Genomic DNA, 20,596 nt, shown 5'->3' with positions numbered 1-20,596 from the left:
AACACACAGTGTCAAGTTCATGAAAGAGGTTCCTTATCTACCACTGAACACATTAGGTGTACAAAAATGTACTCATTAGTTATTTATTGAGTGAATACTGTTGACAAGAGATTTCTTCTTTAATATTAACAATATCTATTAATCTTATAGGCTACAAATTAACTTCATGTATGGACTTTCTTTAGTCATCTTAATAACATTGTCACTTCATACTGTGTCAGAAAACTGAGGAAGCTAAAGAAGGCTCAGGGAAGCTAGACAACTTTCTCAAGGCCAATCAGCTTCGAAATGTACTATTGGGACTCACACATTTGATCTCCAACTCCCATGCCACATTAGTCAACCCAAATAGGGAAGATTGGTTCACAGAGGCGTAACTCCATAAAATACAATTTTACTTAAAATTTATTCAGGTAAAATTTAAATATTTGCCAAAGAATACAATAGTAACAACAACTCAAAAAGCAGCAGTGAACTACAGTTTAAATGTCATCTATCAGTAAGTCATAGAAAGAATATAAACTCTAAAAACCAAAGTACCTATGCTTAAAATCTGGAGCCAGCACACAGCTTGTGTATTACCCCTAGGGATATTATTTCATTTTTCTACATTATAGTTTCTTTATCTTAAAAGCCAGATCTCTCTCTCTCTGTGTCTCTCTCTCTCTCTTCCCTCTCCTCTCCTCTCCCCTGCCTTCCCCCTTCTCCCTCATTCTGCCTCCCTAGACTCTTTTAATATCAGAGATTGCACCTAATACCATTTACTACAATAGACAATAAATAAATCATTGTCTAAATCAACTGTAATTACTAACCTTAACAAGGTCTAGACCAAACAAAAGGAAAAGAGGAATACAAAATATAAAACAATACCAGCAGCATTTCTCTTCTAATCAAGTATGAAACAGATTCGCATCCAACACTAGTTACTGATCTTACCATGTGGAAGAGCTCTAGCAGTAAACTTCACTGTGCAATGGATAAGTAACTACTTTGGCTTTTGGTTGAATAAAGTCTGCCAGTATGTAACTGAATATCCAGCCATAATAACAGAAGCTGGCAGTATTCTTACCAAGAATGATCACATTCCATTGGAAACCAGAAGGACTTAGGGAAGTACAAGGACCATTTTAATTCACAGAATGAAAGGAGCTTATATTTCACTGAGTTAAATCAGTCTGAAGTACATATGAACCTACCTTCAAGGAAGAATGCCAAATCAAGGGGGTACTTGGTAACATGAGCTAAACCCCAGTGCCTTTCCCTGCCACTACTCAAGCGCACAGACAATATAGCCCCTTTCAAGAAAAACAAAACATCAGATTTTGATGGTTATTATCAATAATTATAGAGCACTGCAGAAGTCAAGCTGAAATCTGTATCTTTCCTAAAGTCTACGGACAAAAGCAGCTTAGAGAATGCAGCTTTCAACACAGAAATCGTTATTAGGGTTACTTTTGACAGGTAATCTTTTTTTTTTTTTTTTTTTTTTTTTTAGCAGAAAGCAAAAGTAGAGAAAGTAATTCCTTGCCTAATGCATGAGAAGTATCTGTTATGTAAACAGCTTTGTGGAGAATGTTAAGAGATGGACATTTTATTCTTAAAATATGAACAAATTTCAACAACTCTAAGCTCAAATTTGTCATTGACAGATGTAAATACAAAACAATCTCTAGGGAATTATATCATTTGTTCACTTAAAAGTACAATATACAACACACGTTGAAGTTGTAACACTTGGGGTGGTAACACTTCCCCCCACAAATCAGAGACTATCTAAAAAGCCCCAGTGGCAAGTATGGGAAACTTCCTTTTGAACTGTTGGTTAGAAGAGTATACAAGAGATTCCCCAAGACTATGTAGGCTGTTGCTGTTGCCATTGGGGCTTTCCAGAAAAAGAAGGTAAGACCCTATTGCTGAAGACACCACAAACTTCAGATACTGTGGATGATCAATCTGGTTTTATGATCTTGGAACCTCTTCCCTGAGTATTAGTTCTCATAATATCAGAATGAGCCATGGAAGTTGCCAAGAGACAAAAGCATTCAGCACTCCTATCCCAATTAACACCTATGAACCATAACAATGACCAGAATGGCAACGTAGTGCAATAGTGGCACTTACATCCGGGAGGTAACCAACAGCCATTTAACTAGATTTAAGATCTGCTCAAAAGGAGGGAATTCATACCTGGAACTCTAAATCTAGCTAACTACTCATGACTGGTGAGGATGGAACCTAAAGGAGACCCTACCATTGTCATTTTCCTAAACTAGTATAACCTCTAACTGCATTCTAAATAAGTGGCTTAAGTGTAACTCTGTTGTGTGATATTTTGATTGTGTTCTGACAAATAAAGCTTGCTTGGAGTCAGAGGGTGAAGGTAGCAACTAGCTGACCAAAATTAACCATAGATGTTTGGAGAACTATAGACAGATAGGAGACAGGAAGTAGTAAGGCGGGGCTGAGAGGAGGATCCTTGCCTTTTTGAAGGAAGAAATGGAAAAAAAAGGAAGTCACTGGTGGCTGCTCCCCTGCTCCTCTGAACTTTCAGGTTCTTATCCCAACATCTGACTCTCAATTTTTATTGGTAGAAAATAACTCGTTAAGGCTTCGTAGAACTCAACCCTCATTTTGCTGCTGATATCTCTTGTTATGGAAAAAACGACATCATTTTCTGTTTTTAGAGAACTATGTAAACCACACACTTAGATGAGTATGTTGGATGTACCTAATGTTATCAACTGTTCTACTACTAAGCATCTCCTCAATGGGGCAAGCTAGGAATGTATGCATATCACTTTACATTTATACATCTATGTTCATACATATATATTAGAAAACACACATTTTCATAATCTAATTCAATACCAGAGAGTTTTGCTATTTTTTTTTCTGGCTATATTAACTGTTCTCTATAGTAGTTAGCAACCTGTCTTTTACCACCCCTAATATATTTACATATTTAGCCAATTATCCTCCAAAACATATTGTCTGTGTTACTGTATATATGCCATTGTCCACACTAGGGCTTTTATTGCCTATTTGGGGCTCTCTGATGCTCCTCATAAATTTGAGTTTTGACATTGTTTGCCATTGCTTCCCACCTCAACTCCCCATCCCTCAAATGGGCTCTGGCAAACTTTCCTAAGATGTCTTTCCATAGAGAAACTCCATTCATTCCTATTGGATTACCCTTAGCAGACCATACTGCCCTATTCCATATCAAAGTTTCTACTCCAGACTACTCAAGTGCTGATACCCTATTGTAACATGGTTGCTTCACTTAATGGTTAAAGTACTGGTTTTCTTTTGAAAGAAGGACAATAAACCAGAGTGAGAGAAAAAGTATAATTTTTGCATATAATCAGGAATAATTTTAAAGAAAAAAATTTTACATGTACTATTTAGTTACCAAATTCATATAGAAAAGGCAGGAAGAATGTCTGACTCTTTCCCTTTACTGATTTTATTATCTTCCAGAAATAACTGACTATTTAGAATATTATAAACTCATGACTTTCACTTGTTTGCTATGTTTTAATCAGTACAATTAATTATCCTTCATGAAATTCTAACTGCCCATCTTTTGCAAGGAGACTCTTCAAGTTGATGCCTGAGTTCTTTAATAATATAACAGTAGTCTTTAAGACCTTCCTTACCAGATGTGTGACAATGCATTCAGATATGGAATCTCCCAATTCAATGTATCTTTTTTTCTTTTTACAAGAAATGATATTTCAGGTCCTAAATCAGTGAGCATTAATGAACAAAACTGCCATTAAGTCACTGTTTGTAAGTCTTCTTAACAGACAAATCTAGGAAGTCAGCGTGTGTGTGTGTGTGTGTGTGTGTGTGTGTGTGTGTGTATGTGCATGCACACGTGCATATACATACATGTGTATAAAGGTATGAACACACATACAAAAATATATAACATTCAAAGTTAAAAAAAATCTTATAAACTCATATGAATTTTACCTGATTTCTACTATATTCGACCAACCTCCTTTATTCAAGACTGAGAACTCCATTTCTTTGGGGCACATTAAGTTAAAGAATTCTAGTCTCTAAGATAGAAATCATGTCTGACACTCTTAACTTGGCTAAGCACCCATGGTTGAGGATGTCATAAGCCCAAAGAGAGAACTTACTATTTTTATTCTGCTAAATGGACATAGTATTAAACTGCCTCCTAAGTATTTACCTTTGTACCCATAGATTAGTACATCATTTAACACTCATTAGAGATGCTTCCTTTTGTAATAGATGACAATCACAATAGAAACCCACAAAAAGTCAACATGAAGAAACAAAGAGACTAAAAGACTGTGGTGTAATGAACTCTAAATGGGACAACTAGATCACAGTTCCTCACAACAGTATGTTCTCCACAGGCCAACCAGCAGGAGCAACAGCAGCCTATTTTTAAAATAACTTCAATCTTCATATCAAAACTAAGGTGATAAAATACTTTTCTCAACCCAAAGCTCAGGGATAATCCTAGAAGATGACATAGAAAGATTTTAAGAGCCAGATAGAGTGCATGACAACAGCAACCATGTTTTCCAGACATGACAGGGCTGTTGCACACAAGAACTCACAGCAGCTCCCAGTGCCCGAGCGAGCATTAGTACATGACTATCACAGCAGGCCCGAAGGCAGGCATGGCATGGCAAGCATGGCACTGGAACAGTAACTGAGAAGCATATGTGATCCACACACATGAGACAGGGAAAGAGAACTAATCAAATGGTGTAGGCTTTTGAGACCTCAAAGCCCACCCCCAATGACACACATTCTCCAACAAGGCCACACCTCCTAATCCTTCTCAACTACTTCCACCACCAGGGGACCAAGTATTCAAACATTTGAGCCTATTGTGATCATTCTCATTCAAAACACTACAGAGGGGATCATGACATTCTATGCCTAATTAATGAGCTATTGGTAACTGAGGGCTGCTGGGAGAGGGAGTCAGTTTCCTTAAGAGATGTGGCCCCATGTTCCAGTAGATGGCCCTACACTCATGTATATACTGACAGTATTGAGCAGACTCGGTAGGTTGAAAAAAGAAAAAAGAGCACATAAAGTTGAGACGGAAAAGTGGTGAGATGCAGAAGAGTAGTACTACTAAAATTGTCACAGGTACAAAAAATAAACTTTGGGAGACATATTTCCTCAATGTTCCAAACTTTAAACACCAATACTACAAAATTAGTTAAACTATAGTTATTTTATACATAGTATCTTTCTTCTGGGAATTGGATAATTTTAATTCTAAAGTAACTCTAAATTCAATGCTTATTCATAGACCTTATTTAATGTGTTATTTTGATTGTCTAAAGTTTATTCACTTTCAGTTTTATTCCAAATAATCATCTTTGTAAAATACGTGATTGCTAAATATTGCTTTAGCAATCACGCTAAAGCAAGAATTAAAAGAATGATGTTCTTTTCATTTCGATATGAGGATTGACAATATTTTAAAGTATGCTGCTGTCACTCCTTCTTGTTGCCCCTGGGGAATGGACTGCTGTGAAGAACACACAGGCTGTGAGACTAAGGCACTAACAACAGCAATTCAGTTGAGGAAGGAAAGTAGCTCAAGCTACAGCCCAGCTTCGGAAGCCTTGGCTTCCAATCCCATGCAGAAAAGGAAAACTGGCAACAGTAAAAAGGTTTCTAAATGCAAAGACCAAACATTAATTTAAAATTAGATACATAATAAATATGAGATGTGCTTACACATTTAGTAACATGTGACTTCACTGCAGCCTTGGCTTTCAACACACAATTTGCACACTTTGCATTGCACATGCTATCATACCACATAAAACCAACAAAAAAATTACATGAAAAGCCTTGGCACTGATTCAGGACTACTGTATGTCATGAATTACAGTGTTTTTACACATATAAAGTTTTCTGATATCATATGAATATAATGCTTTAATTATGGAAAATACACAATTCACAAGTGTCATTCCTCAGCATTAAAGTATCAAATTAAAGCAGTTTTTTGGGTAGGATATTTGGTTTTTAGTACTGCTGTTTGAGTTGCTAACTTAAGTTTCACAAAAATTGTAAAATGAGTTTTGTCTTTGGATTAGGAAAAAATTTCCAACATTTTATAAAAAGGCCCTACATATACTCTTGCCATTTCATGTTACTTATTTACTTGAAGTCGTAGTCTCAGAATTAAGAATTATAAAATAGAAACATCGGTCAACTCTGGAAATGGTTGAAGGTGCTCTATGTCCTTAAGCATCAAATATTCAGCAAAGTTTTAATGCTTTATGTAAAAATCAACTCTATATCATTGATTGAAATGCTTTCATCTTTAAAGAATGGTAAAATAATACATATATCAAAGAATTATTTTAAACTAAAGTTCTTTATGATTTATTATCAGTAAGCATTCGATTTCCCTAAATAATTGATACATGTACATACTCATGGCTCTATAAAAATTCCTCTAGTGAAAAGAAGTCACATGTGGAAAGAGTTTAAGAAGTCTTAGACAGGGGTAGCGATTTTGGAAGTAGAGAACAGTGGTCACATTCTGAAGGGAAGGGCAATCTGCTAAGGAATTTTAAAAAGAGTATGAAAAATAAGAAAAAGCTTCCATTTTCAAGATGTATTTGCCATTGCCTAAAATGAGCAAGATTATGAGAACTAATATTAGGAGTTTTACTTCATACATGTTTATATAAAGGGTCCAAGTGTATAGACATCAAAGTCAAATACTAATTAAACTGGAAACATGGAGTTTGCGAGATCAGTCTGGATTAAAAAATAAATGTAAGCCAGGCGGTAGTGGCGCACACCTTTAATCCCAGCACTAGGGAGGCAGAGGCAGATGGATCTTTGTGAGTTTGAGGCCAACCTGGTCTACAGAGCAAGATCCAGGAAAGGCACAAAGCTACACAGAGAAACCCTGTCTCAAAAAAAACCAATAAAATAAAATAAAATTAAAATTAAAATAAATAAATAAATTAAAAATCCAGTACTATTTTGTAAAGTTATGAACTAAAAGATACTACCAAGGAAGAAATTCTCTAGCTGATTTCCTAGACTTCAAGAAGATGAGATGGTACCAAACAAAAGATACTAAAATAGAGAACAGTCAAAGAGGAGAATTCTCAGAGCTTTATAATAGAACTACATTAAAGACTTTTAAAGAATCACTTTGTGATAGCTACCACTTGTACATTCCTCTTCCCATAGTTACCTGGGATGTGGCCAAGTGACTTGCCTTACAATTTTATTTTCTTCACAAAAGCAGTTGTGACAGAAGCAAAGGATTTATCAGGGCTTATATACAGGTGTTTTTATTCTGTTGTTAGTTCCAAAAGATCTGGCTTGCCTATTGGAGGAGGTCCATTCAACAATGAAAATCAGTTGGCTAGTATGTGAGTAGGGCCCCACTGAGTGTTAGACTTGCAGTTGAAACTAACAACAGATAATCAGAAGCCAAGGAAAGCACAGGATTCCAGAGGAATAGATCAACTGTGTCATGTTCTCTATCAACCACTATACTAACTATTCTATACTCAGCTCAGGTTTTGAAACTTCTACCTAAGAAGGTAAGCATGTGACAAGTTGCCAACTAAATTGTTTACAGTAATTCTTTCTTGCAAATCAGTGAGTTTATAGCAATATGTGTGTGTGTATGTGTGTGTGTGTGTGTGTGTGTGTGTGTGTGTGTGTGTAGCACAAATCTTAAAAGGTCTTATTAATAAAAACAAACCTGGTGTCAGTTATTGGGGTGAATGCTGAAACAGAACAACAGCCAACCTTATCTCGCCAATTCCTCAGCTGATCTTGTTTCCTCAGACTGAAAGCCTCTGAATCCTCATGCCTTATATACCTTTCTGCTTCCTGCCATCACTTCCTGGGATTAAAGGCGTGTGTCACCATGCCTGGCTGTTTCTTTGTGGCTTTGAACTCACAGAGATCCAGACGGATCTCTTGCCTCCAGAATGCTAAGATTAAAGGTATGTACCACCACTGCCTAAACCTATGTTTAATATAGTGGCTGTTCTGTCTCTGAATCCCAGATAAGTTTATTGGGGTGCAAAATATATCAAACACACACACACACACACACACACACACACACACACACACACACATAATACATATGGAGTTAGGTCAAACATGAGTGTGTGTTTGTGTTTATGTACACACATGCACACACACACGTACCATGTACACATATACTTATTAGAAAAAAGACTTAAAATATGAAATAAGATAATTTAGAGGAGTGGAGTGGAAATACATTTTAAAAATAAAGACCACTGAATTATAAGTTTGTTGAAAACATGGATAGGCTAATTAGTGTGCCCAGCTAACACCAGCTATTGTCTAGTAAAGTTTCATTTGTATTACGTGAAAATCAGTACAACACATACTACATGTGGCTTTTTGAACTATAAAGTTCTAGTCTTAAGGTTCATAAAATCTAAAATATTTTACAATCTGAACCCTTGTCTGAATGTAATATGCCCTCCTGGATTCAGATAGTAAGAAAATGCAGATAGAAGAAAAGAAAAAGAGAAATACTAATTTAAAAGTTAGAAATCACTAGATAATATAAAACAACCGCCACAGGCTTATGTTTGACCATTTGGGTCCTAGCTTGCTTGAGGTGCTGCTTTGGGAGGTTGTATAACTTTCAGGAGGTAGATTCTGCTTGCCTGACATGGGTCAGGGAGGGGCACAGAAGGGCTGGAGTTCACAGCCTGACTTTGATCCTGCCTCATTCAACGCTTCTTGATTCACCACGAGGATAATCTCTTACCACCACAGCTGTAAGCAGCTCCTACCACAGTGCCTTTCCCACTATGGTGGACATAGCCTTCAACTGTAAACCAAAGTAAAATGCTCCTCTCTCCATTTGCTTCTTATCAGGTATTTGGCTGCAGTGTCTAGAGAAATAACTAATATAGATGGATAATAAATATAAGTTATAATAAATATAACTTTTTGTGCTTTGGTTAATTAGGTAAAAACAATATGCAAATACAGAGATCTGCAAATCATTAATAACAAGATAATTCAGGACAACTGGCAAAATACTTAAACATAAGAATACTTGTCATAAGAATATGTATAAATGAGCTCCCCACCCCCATCGCCAAACCAACCATCCCCTGCGACACCAGTGACCACCAGAGCCATAAGCCCACCCTGCACTGATTGGAAACAGGTATGGCCCTGATCTCCAGACTGGGCAGACCACATCTCTAGCCCCTAGGCCCCAGGGGCACATTCCATGCCCCTCCCCCCATCCCCTGGAGCCCCAGGGACTGGCAGCAGCTTCTTCCCCTGACACCTTGCCAAGCCAACTATCTCCTGCGGCACCAGTGACCACCAGAGCCCTATGCCCACCCTGCACTGATTGGGAACAGTGACCACCAGAGCTCTAAGCCCCCTCCTAGACCAATTGGGAAGAAGAACAACCACAGGAGCCAGGGGCCCCACATGGATCAATTGGAAGAAGAGTGACCTGGAGCCCCACCTGTTTGGATTAAAGGAAGAAATGGGTAGATGGCAGTGTAAGACACATTAAACAACATAAAGAGCAATACGGTACCACCACAACCTAATGGTCCTACAACAGCAAGACCTGAACATCCCAAAGCAGATGATCCAGAAGAAAACAACCTTAAAAACAACTTTATGTAGATCTCATCCATTTCTCTGTTATTGGGTGATCCCTGTGTCTTTCTTAGGGTCCTCTTTACTAGGCAGTCTCCCTAGAGTTATGAGTTGCAGTCTGGTTATCCTTTGCTTTATATCTAGTATCAACTTATGAGTGAGTACATAACCAACATGAGCAAACTGGACATGAGAGGAGGGGAGGGTAATGGAGGGCAAGGGCAGGGGAAAGAGAGCTTAGGGGAGCGGGAGGTCCCAGCTGGATCAGGAATAGAGTGGGAGAACAAGGAAAGAGACACCATGATAAATGAAGACCCCATGGGAATAGGAAGAAGCAGAGTGCTCAAGAGGTCCCCAGAAATCCACAAAGATACCTCCACAATAAACTACTGGCAATGGTCGAGAAAAAGCCCGAGCTGACCTACTCTGATGATCGGATGGCCGAACACACTGTCATGATAGAACTCTCATTCAGTGACTGATGGAAGCAGATGCAGAGATCCATGGCGGAGCCCCAGGTGGTGCTCCAGGAGTCCAATCAGCCAGAAAGAGGAGGGATTATAAGATCAAGAGATACTGAGACCATGATTGGAAAAAGCACAGGGACAAATACCCAAACTAGAGGAAACACATGAACAGTGAAATAGCTGAGGAGCTCCTATGGAACTGGACCAAGCCCTCTGGATAAGTGAGACAGTTGATTAGCTTGAACTATTAAGGAGGCCCCCAGGCAGTGGAACCTGGACCTGTCCTTGGTGCATGAGCTGGCTTTTTGGAATCTAGGGCCTATGCTGAGACATTTTGCTCAGCCTTGGTGTAGGGTGGAGGGGACTGAACCTGCCTCAACTGAATCTACCAGGTTGAGCTGAATCTCCAGGGGAGATCTTGCCTTGGAGGAGGTGGAATGGGAGGTGGGGATTTAGGGGGAAGGCTGAGGGGTGAGAGGAGGGAGGACAGGGGAATCCGTGGCTGATATGTAAAATTAAATTAATATAAAATAAAAATATATTAAAAAATCAACTTTATGAAGATGATAGAGGACCTAAAAGAGAAAATGAAAAATTCACTTAAAGAAAAAGAAGACAAACCAAAAATTGGAGGAAATCAAGAAATCTCCTAAAGAAAGTCAAGATACCCAAAAGAAATAATCAAACAGGTGAAGGAAACAGTTCAAGACTTGAAAATTGAAATAGAAGCAATAAAAAAAAAACACAAACAGGGAATTCAGGAAAAGGAAAATCTGAGTAAATGAACAGAAAGTACAGAGGCAAGCATAACCAATAGAATACAAGAAATGGAAGAGAGAATCTCAGGCATTGAGGACAGGATAGAGGAAATAGCTTCATCCGTCAAAGAAAATGTTAAATCCAAATTTTTAATACAAAACATCCATGAAATCTGAGACACCATGAAAAGACCAAACCTAATAATAGGGATAGAAGAAGGAGAAGAATTCTAGCTCAAAGGCACAGAAAATATATTCAACAAAATCATAGAAGAAAACTTTCCCAACCTAAAGAAGGACATGCCTATCAAGGTACAAGAAGTGTACAGAACACCAAATAGACTGGACCACAAAAAAAAGTCCTCTTGTCACATAATAGTCAAAACATTAAACATACAGAATAAAGAAAGAATATTAGGAGCAGTAAAGGAAAAAGGTCAAGTAACATAAAGGCAGACCTATCAGAATTATACCTGACTTCTCAAAGGAAACTATGAAAGTCAGCAGGTCCTGGACAGATACTAAGAAACCATGGATGCCAGCCCAGACTACTATACCTAGCAAAGCTTTCAATCATTGTAGATGGAGAAAACAAGATATTTCATGATAAAACCAGATTTAAACATTACATATCCACAAATCCAGCCCTACAGAAAGTACTAGAAGAAAACTCCAACTCAAAAAAGCTAGCTGCAACCACCAAAACACAGGCACCAGATAACCTCATATCAACAAATCCCAAAGAAGGGAAACACACACTACCACCAAAAAATAACAAGAATTAACAAACACTGTTCATTAGTATCAATGGACTCAATTCGCCTATAAAAATACACAGGCTAACAGAATGGCTACCAAAACAGGATCCATCCTTCTGCTGCATATAAGAAACACACCTCAGCTAGGTGATAGTAGCATACACCTTTAATCCCAGCACTTGGGAGGCACAGCCAGGCGAATCTCTGTGAGTTCAACGTCAGCCTGGTCTACAGAGTGAGATCCAGGACAGGCACCAAAGCTACACAGAAAAACCCTGTCTTGGGTGGAAAAAAAGACACCTCAACCTCAAAGACAGACATTACCTCAGAGTAAAGAGTTGGGAAAAAACTTTCCAATCAAATGGACCTAAGAAATAAGCTGCTGTAGCTATCCTAATATCTAAGAAAATAGACTTCAAACAAAATCAATCAAAAGAGATGAAGAAGGGCACTTCATATTCATCACAGGAAAAATCCATCAAGAGAAAGTCTCAATTCTGAACATTTATGCTCCAAATACAAGGACACCCAGATTTGTAAAGGAAACATTACTAAAGCTTAAATCACACATCAAACCCCTCACACGAATAGTGGGAGATTTCAACACCCCATTTTTACCAATGGACAGGTCTGCCAAACAGAAACTTAACAGAGAAATAAGGGAACTAACAGATGTTATGATTTAAATGGACTTAACAGACACCTATAGAACATTTCACCCAAACATAAAAGAATATACCTTCTTCTCAGCACCTCATGGAACCTTCTCTAAAACTGAACACATACTCACAAAGCAAATCTCAACAGATACTAAAAATTGGAATAACCCCCTGTATCTTATTGGATCACCATGGTTTAAAGTTAGAATTCAACAAAAACACAAATTAGAGAAAGCCTACAGTCTCATGGAAACTGAATAGTGCTCAACTGAATCACCACTGGGTCAAGGAAGAAATAAAGAAATTAAAGATTTCCTAGAATTCAAAGAAAATTAATGTACAACATATTCAAACTTATGGGACACTATGAAAGCAGTGCTAAGAGGAAAGGTCATAGCTCTTCATGCCTACATGAAGAAGTTGGAGAAATCTCACACAAGCAACTTAACAGCACACCTGAAAGCTCTAGAACAAAAAGAAGCAAACTCACCCAGGAGGAGTAGGCAACAGGAAACAATCAAACTGAGGGTTGCAATCAAGAAAATAGAAACAAAGAGAACAATACAAAGAATCAATGAAACAAAGAATTGGTTCTTTGAGAAAATCAACAAGACAGACAAGCCCTTATCCAAATTAACCAAAGGCAGAGACAGAATATCCAAATTAACAAAAATCAGAAATGAAAAGCAGGACATAACAACAGACACTGAGGAAATCCAGAGAATCATTAGGTCATACTCAGAAAAGCTGTACTCTACAAAATTGGAAAATCTAAAAGAAATGGACAGTTTTCTGGATAGGTACCACATACCAAAATGAAATGAAGATCATATAAATAATTTAAACAGACCTATAACTCCATACAGAAGTAGAAGCAGTCATTAAAGTCTCCGGAAAAAAAAAAAAAAAAAAAAAAAAAAAAAAAAAGCCCAGGGCCAGATGGTTTTAGCACAGAATTCTACCAGAATTTCAAAGAAGAGCTAACACTAACAAATTGTTTCACACAATAGAAACAGAAGGAACACTGCTAAACTCTTTTTATGAGGTTACAATTTCCCTGATACCCAAACCACAGAAAGATGCAACAAAGAACGAGAATTACAGACAAATCTCTCTCATGAACACTGATGAAAAAAATACTCAATAAAATACTAGCAAACCGAGTCCAAGAACATCAAAAAAAAAATCATCCACCATGATCAAGCAGGCTTCATCCCAGAGATGGAGGGGTGGTTCAACATATGAAACTCTGTCAATGTAATACACCATATAAACAAACTGAAAGAAAAAAAAATCCACGTGATCATCTCATTAGATGTTGAAAAAGCCTTCGACAAAATCCAACACCCCTTCATGATAAAAGTCTTGGAGAGATAAGGGATACAAGGAACATACCTAAACATAATAAAAACAATACACAGCAAGCCGACAGCGAACATCAAACTAAATGGAGAGAAACTCAAAATGATTCCACTGAAATCAGGAACAAGACAAGGCTCTCCATATCTATTTAATATAGTATTCAAAGTTCTAGCTAGAGCAATAAGACAAAAAAAGGAGATCAAGGGGATACAAATTGGAAAGGAAGAAGTCAAACTTTTGCTATTTGCAGATGATAAGATAGTATACATAAGTGACCCCAAAACTTCTACAAGGGAACTCCTTCAACTGATAAACACCTTCAGTAATGTGGCAGGATACAAGATTAACTAAAATAAAAAAATCAGTAGCCCTCCTATATACAAGTAATAAATTGGCTGAGAAAGAAATCAGGGAAACATCACCCTTTCCAAAAGGCACAAATAACAAAATATCTTGGGGTAACTCTAACCAAACAAGTGAAAGACCTGTATGACAAGAACTTTAAGTCTCAAAAGAATCCTGTACAAGAAAGGGACTTCTAGAGGCATCTCCATCCCTTACTTCAAGCTCTACTATAGAACTACAGTAATAAAAACAGCTTGGTATTGGCATAAAAAACTGACATGTGGATCAATGGAATCGAATTGAAGACCCTGACATTAATCCACACACCTATGAACATCTGATTTTTGACGAAGAAACCAAAACTGTACAATGGAAAAAAGAAAGCATCTTCAACAAATAGTGCTGGCACAACTGGATGTCAACATGTAGAAGATTGCAAATACATCCATATCTGTCACCATGCACAAAACTCAAGTCCAAGTGTCAAAGACCTCACTATAAAACCAGTTACACTGAACCTGATAGAAGAGAAAGTGAGAAGTAGCCTTGAATGCATTGCCACAGGAAACCACTTCCTAAATATAACACCAATAGCACAGACACTGAGAGCAACAATTAATAAATGGTACCTCCTGAAACTGAGAAGCTTCTGTAAGGCAAGGAAATAGAAAATAAGAAAAACTGCAGCCTACAGAATGGGAAAAGATCTTCACCAACTCCACAATACACTGTACCCTTTATCTTTCATATTTTTTCACACTAGATTCCACACAAGAAACGTTTTATTTTCATGGTAGTGGCTTATTTTAATTCAAACAAAGAGCTTTAGTTTCATTAACTTTACTACAACCACTGTTTAATCCTTCATGGATAAGTAAAACTCCACATTGTTTATATCACAGTTTTGATGATGTCAGTTGAGTTGATGCTAAGTGATGCCTGCCATAGCATGGCTATGATGAACTACACCATGAAAACTGTGAGCATAGAGCAATCCTCTATAGGAAACTGGCTTTGGTATTTGAACTGTATACCCAGAGCTGGTACAGGGTATCATGTTAAAGGTCTTTCTTTGTTCTCTGAGAAGTCTTCATGTGGGTGGACTCATTTACTTCCCATAGACAGAGTATAAGAGTTTCTTTTCCCTACATCTCATGTAATTGTTTTTGACAGCCATTCCAACAAGAAAAGAGAGAATCTCAGTATAATTTTTCCCATATAGAATGGATGGAGATACTGTAAGGTATCCTATATATTTAATGGTCAGGTGTATTTTTCCATGCTAAAAAGCATCTGTTCAGTTCTATTGTCCATTTTTTTATTGGATTATTAGGTCTTGTAGAAATAATAATTCCCATCAGATAAATAGCTGATAAAAATGTTTTGTATTTTGTAGCCTATCTTTATTGTTTCCTTTGCTATGCAATTTTTTTTTGTAATTTCATGAAATCTCATTTGTCAATTCTTGATCTTATTCTCTGAAATAATGAAATTCTATTTAGACAGTCATTGCTTATGCCTATTACCTGGAAATGTTTCCCAATGTTTTCTTCTAGTAGTTTCAAATTTCTGCCATCGTATTAAAGAAGGGTTTTTATTTTTGGTCCCCTCCACATGTTTTGAATTAATTTTTGTACTGGGATAGAGTCAGTCTTTTACATTTCAATAGCCTGTTTTCCTAGCACTAGGAGGTGAACAGATTTTCTTGCCTATATCTTTCTTGGGTACCTTAGAATAGAATAAACAGTTCTTTTTTTTTTTTTTTTTTGGTTTTTCGAGACAGGGTTTCTCTGTGTAGCTTTGCGCCTTTCCTGGAACTCACTTGGTAGCCCAGGCTGGCCTCAAACTCACAGAGATCCACCTGCCTCTGCCTCCCAAGTGCTGGGATTAAAGGCGTGCGCCACCACCGCCCGGCGAATAAACAGTTCTTTAGGCTTACTTTTGGATCAACTATACTATTCAATAGTCTGTATAATGGTTTTTATTCCAGTACCAAGATGGTTTTGTTAATATACCTCTATAATATAGTTTGAAATCAGGTGTTGTGATACATCCAACAGTACTTGTGATATAAGATTTATTTGGCTATTCAAGGTCTTTGTTGTTTCGATATGAAATGTAGGATGTATGTTCTATTTCTGTGGTATTTTGATTGAGATTGAATTAAATCTGTATATTGATTTAATGTAACATGGTCATTTTAAGAACAGTCTGTCAACCATGGACAGGAGAGGTCTCTGCATCTTCCAGTGTCTTTTTCAATTTCTTTTTTCAGGGCCTCATAGGTTCCTCTATGGAGGTCTTTGAAGTCTGGTTAAGTTTATGCCTAGGTGTTTAATTTTTTAAAGGTTACTGTAGGAGTTAGCTATTGGTATATAGAAAAGCTATCAATCTGTAAGCTCATTTTGTGTCCTGTTACTTACCTGCAAGTGTTTAGAACAGCTAAGAATCTTCTGATAGAGCTTTTAGGGGCTTTCAATGAATGGGATTATCACTTGCAGACAGGGCACTTTGACTTCTTTTCCCATTTGTATTCCTCTTATTTCTCTCTCTTGCTTTACTTCTATGGTTAAGATTTCCTCTTGTTCTCCCCCTCCTTCCCCCTACCTCTTCAAAAAGAGAAGTGATAGTGGATACTGACTTTCAAGAAAATATCTTTTGTTTTTTTCACCATGAGTATAACTTTAGCTACAGGTCTGCCATAGAGAACCTTTATTGTATTGAGGTATTATCCTACTTCTTGTTTCTTGAGGTCTTTATCAAGACAGAAAGTTGAATTTTGTGAAAGGCTTTTTCTTCATCTTTTAATATATATTTGTATAATATATTATATAATATATTATGTTTACCATGCCACATATGTTGAACCATCCTTAAATCACTGTAATAAATTCAACTTGATCATGATCTATGATTTTTCAATGTGTTTCTAAATTTGGTTTATAAGCACTTTTTAGAGGATTTTTGCATTTGTGTTTGTCAATTAAATTTGTTGATATTTTGATTTTGAGCTGTTATGTCTTTATCCAAGGCACTACTGGCTTCATAGAATGAGTCTCTAATTGTTCTTTCTTTATTTTGTGGAGTAGTCTGAGAAGTAATGATGCCAGCTCATCTTTGAAGATGCTGTAGGACTCGGCAGGCAACCTGTATAGTCCTTAGCTTTTCTTTGTTTGGAAAATTACATTATTACAATTTCAATTATTTTGCTATGCAGATTTCAGGAAATTCATGTTTTTAAACAACAAATCTGCAATCTGCTTGGAAATGAGGTGAATATTGTTTTCTTGGTACTGCTCACTTTTCCCTTTGCCCCTGCCAATGCATTGAGACTTCTGTCATTATACGATCTGAAGATCTATCTCTTTTCTTGTTCTGCTCATTTAATTTTCAGGTTTTTTTTTTGTTTGTTTGTTTTTTTTGGTTTTGGTTTTTCGAGACAGGGTTTCTCTGTGTAGCTTTGCGCCTTTCCTGGGACTCACTTGGTAGCCCAGGCTGGCCTCGAACTCACAAAGATCCGCCTGGCTCTGCCTCCCGAGTGCTGGGATTAAAGGCGTGCGCCACCACCGCCCGGTCTCAGTTTGTTTTTAAATAAGATTGTTAGTACATAGCTGAAATTACAATATATGGTCTTGAGGCTCTTGGTTCGTTTCTTTTGTCTCATTCTCTACTCTCTATAGCTGGGGTGGCTGCAAGCACTGGAACAGTATTTCTCTCCTTCAGTTTCTCTTTCTGAAATTTTCTGTTTTTAAAAATGCTTGTGACTTGTTTGTTATTGAAATATAAGTGCCTTTCCACTATCATCCACAGCCCAAACAGCTTTCCAGCTGTTTTCATCCTATTCTACAGAGTGACTAACATTAGATATTGGCACTCTACCGGTCCACTATGTCCATCTAAATCACAAATACCTTTCTGGCTCCCAGGGTATAGTAGTTTCCCTATCAATTTCCAGGTATCAGATCATCAAAAGGCAACAGTGGATAGAGGTACTTGGACCTGGTACACAAAGGAGATGAATCCAGAAGCGCAATTCCATCTTTACAAAGCACCAGCTCATGGATTCTCCTCTCCCTCCACTGAGAATCTATTTCAGTTTCCACTGAAAACTAGACTTCTTCCAATTTCAAGAATTTATTTTCTTCTGTGTAAGTTCACTCTACTTTTTATAGTGCCTGAAGGTAGAAGTGCAGATACCTCATTTTAGGCCTTCTTTTCTCACATGTACCTCAAATGCTTTTGATTATCTTCTAGCCATTGTCACTGTATCCCACAGATTCTGATTGTATTATTTAAGTTTCCATTCACTTCAAAAGACTTAAAATTTTCTTCTTAGACTTCATAGCTGGGCCATGCATTGTTTAATCTCATTTTATCTACAAGCATTTGTGAATTTTCCAATTACTTTTCTGGGGCGCTTTCATTATAATCAGAGAGCAGATAGTGCATTGTGGTGATATTATGTTCCCAAAAATATTATGCACCCTAATAAACTTATCTGGGGTCAGAGAACAGAACATCGACAATATTAAACATAGAGGTTAGGCAATGGTAGCACATGCCTTTAATCCTATTACTTGGGAGGCAGAGATCCATCCAGATTTCTGTGAGTTTAAAGCCACACTGGAAACAGCTAGGCATGGTGACTCATGCCTTTAACCCCACAAAGTGAGCCTTTAATCCCAGGAAGTGGTGGCAGAAAGCAGAAAGATATATAAGGCGTGAGGACCAGGAACTTGAGCCTGGTTAAGCTTTTAGGCTTCTAGTAGCAGTTCAGCTGAGATCCATTCAGGTGAGGACTCAGGAGTTTCCAGTCTGAGGAAACAGGATCGGCTGAGAAGTTGGCCAGACCCTTTAGGATTCATGCTACAGTGCATCATTTCTGTTTTTTCCAACTGTGTTTTTATCTCAAATTCTAATAAAATCATCCTCAAACTTCTGTTTGAAGCCATTCCTAAATTCTTTTTATTAACAAGACTAAGAACTCCAAAGGGAACCCCAATTTCCCCTGCAACAGCATGATAGTTCAGTCATAGTTTTTTTAAAGGCAAAAACCAAAGAGAAATATAACTAAAATATGGGGTAAAATACTCACTTTGCTTTATAAGGTGAATCAGAGCCAGAATTTTTGGTTTCCACTAAACTCTCATATTCTTTAGCCCTAAAGAGAAAAACATTTTATGATTATTAGTTATTTTATATCCAATTATATAATGATCCAAAACTTTAGCCTAGTTTTTCCTTTCCCAGTACAGTATCATGCTGTTAATGTGACAAATTAGTTCATTTTTTAAATCCTTTCCTAAAATGACATCAAAGCATTCCTGAGAGACTGAAAATGCATACTCTCTCATAAGATATAGATTGGATCAATAAGAACACTCTGAATTTTTATGCTTGATTGAGAATCATGGTGATGAAATCTGAAAAGCTCTATGATTCCAACAAAATAGTTGAGGTGGGTAACTTTCTATGCACAAGAAATACATAGTCTAAAGTTAAATACAGGTAAATACTTTTCATTTAACTCCAGAGACAAAATGTGGAAATAAGCTGATCTGACCCTCAAAGACTTGTTCCTTTGTTTATGAGTACACAGTAAAGGTCCATATAAATCCATGCGGCAACTCCTCTGACACTATCTATGTTCAAGCTAGTCTAGAGCAGGAGGTAATATCCATGATGAAGAACGGCTGAGACTAAAGCAATGGAGTAATGTTGAGATAATATACCCATTCCTCCCCATTAGTTTTTTGAAAATAAAAAAGAAACTATTTGTTGTGTGATATTTTGTTTGTGTTTTGACAAATAAGCTTGCCTGGAGATCAGAGGGTAGAGCTAGTCATAGAGGCCAGGCAGTGGCAGCTTACACCTTTAATCCCAGGATTTGGGAGGAGGAAGCAGGAAGATCAGGAGTTCAAGGCCACCCTGGGCTATGTGAGATTGAACCAGTCTAAAAGAGAAACAGAGGTGAGTAGTAGTGACACACACCTTTAATTCCAGCACTTGAGAGGATCATGCCTTTGATCCCAGCACATAGGAGGCTCACACACTTAATCCCAGCACTAGGGAGGTGGAGACAGGAATATAAGTGGGGTGGAGACAGGGTCTTCTCCCCACCTTCAGTCTGAGGATTCCTACAGGCAGGCTCTCCCCTCATTCAGTCTGAGGATTCGTAGAGGGGATTCCCCCATTCAGTCTGAGATTTTGTAAAAGTAAAAAGTCTCTGGTGGCTGGCTGCTCTGCTTCTCTGATCTTTCAGTTTTCATGCTCCATATCTGACTCCAGGTTTTCATTGTTAAGACTAGTTAGGATCCTGCTTCACCTATTAACTTAAATGTTAAGTGTGGATGAGAGCAATAGATTGATTAGTAAAGTATTAGACACAAAAGGTTAAGGACCTGAGTTTCACCCCTTACACCCCATAAAAAGCCAGGCATGGTAGCACAAATCTGTAACCACAGTACTCCTTCAGCAACATGGACGGTCCAGACAGAAGCCCAGACACTAGTGGACCAGCTAGCAGGACACACAGAGTGGTGAACAAGACTTCCCTCTGACCTCCAAAGACCCAGTCA

At 37.6% G+C, this 20,596-nt stretch overlaps 1 protein-coding gene across 2 annotated transcripts in view; it reads right to left on the bottom strand.

Annotated features, from left to right (window-relative positions):
* Nucleotides 1-20,596, bottom strand: part of Scaper (S-phase cyclin A associated protein in the ER) — a 359,173-nt gene that overhangs the window by 189,438 nt on the left and 149,139 nt on the right. For both annotated transcript variants that reach the window (XM_028865018.2, XM_028865019.2), the window contains exon 22: nt 19,114-19,179. In XM_028865018.2, the coding sequence (XP_028720851.1) occupies nt 19,114-19,179 (66 nt within the window). The remainder of the gene's footprint in view (nt 1-19,113; nt 19,180-20,596) is intronic.

The sequence above is a fragment of the Peromyscus leucopus genome, chromosome 7 (assembly GCF_004664715.2).
Source record: "Peromyscus leucopus breed LL Stock chromosome 7, UCI_PerLeu_2.1, whole genome shotgun sequence".
Taxonomy (NCBI): domain Eukaryota; kingdom Metazoa; phylum Chordata; class Mammalia; order Rodentia; family Cricetidae; genus Peromyscus; species Peromyscus leucopus.
The sequence above is the reverse complement of the archived record's forward strand: the minus strand, read 5'-3'. Positions and strand labels throughout refer to the sequence as shown.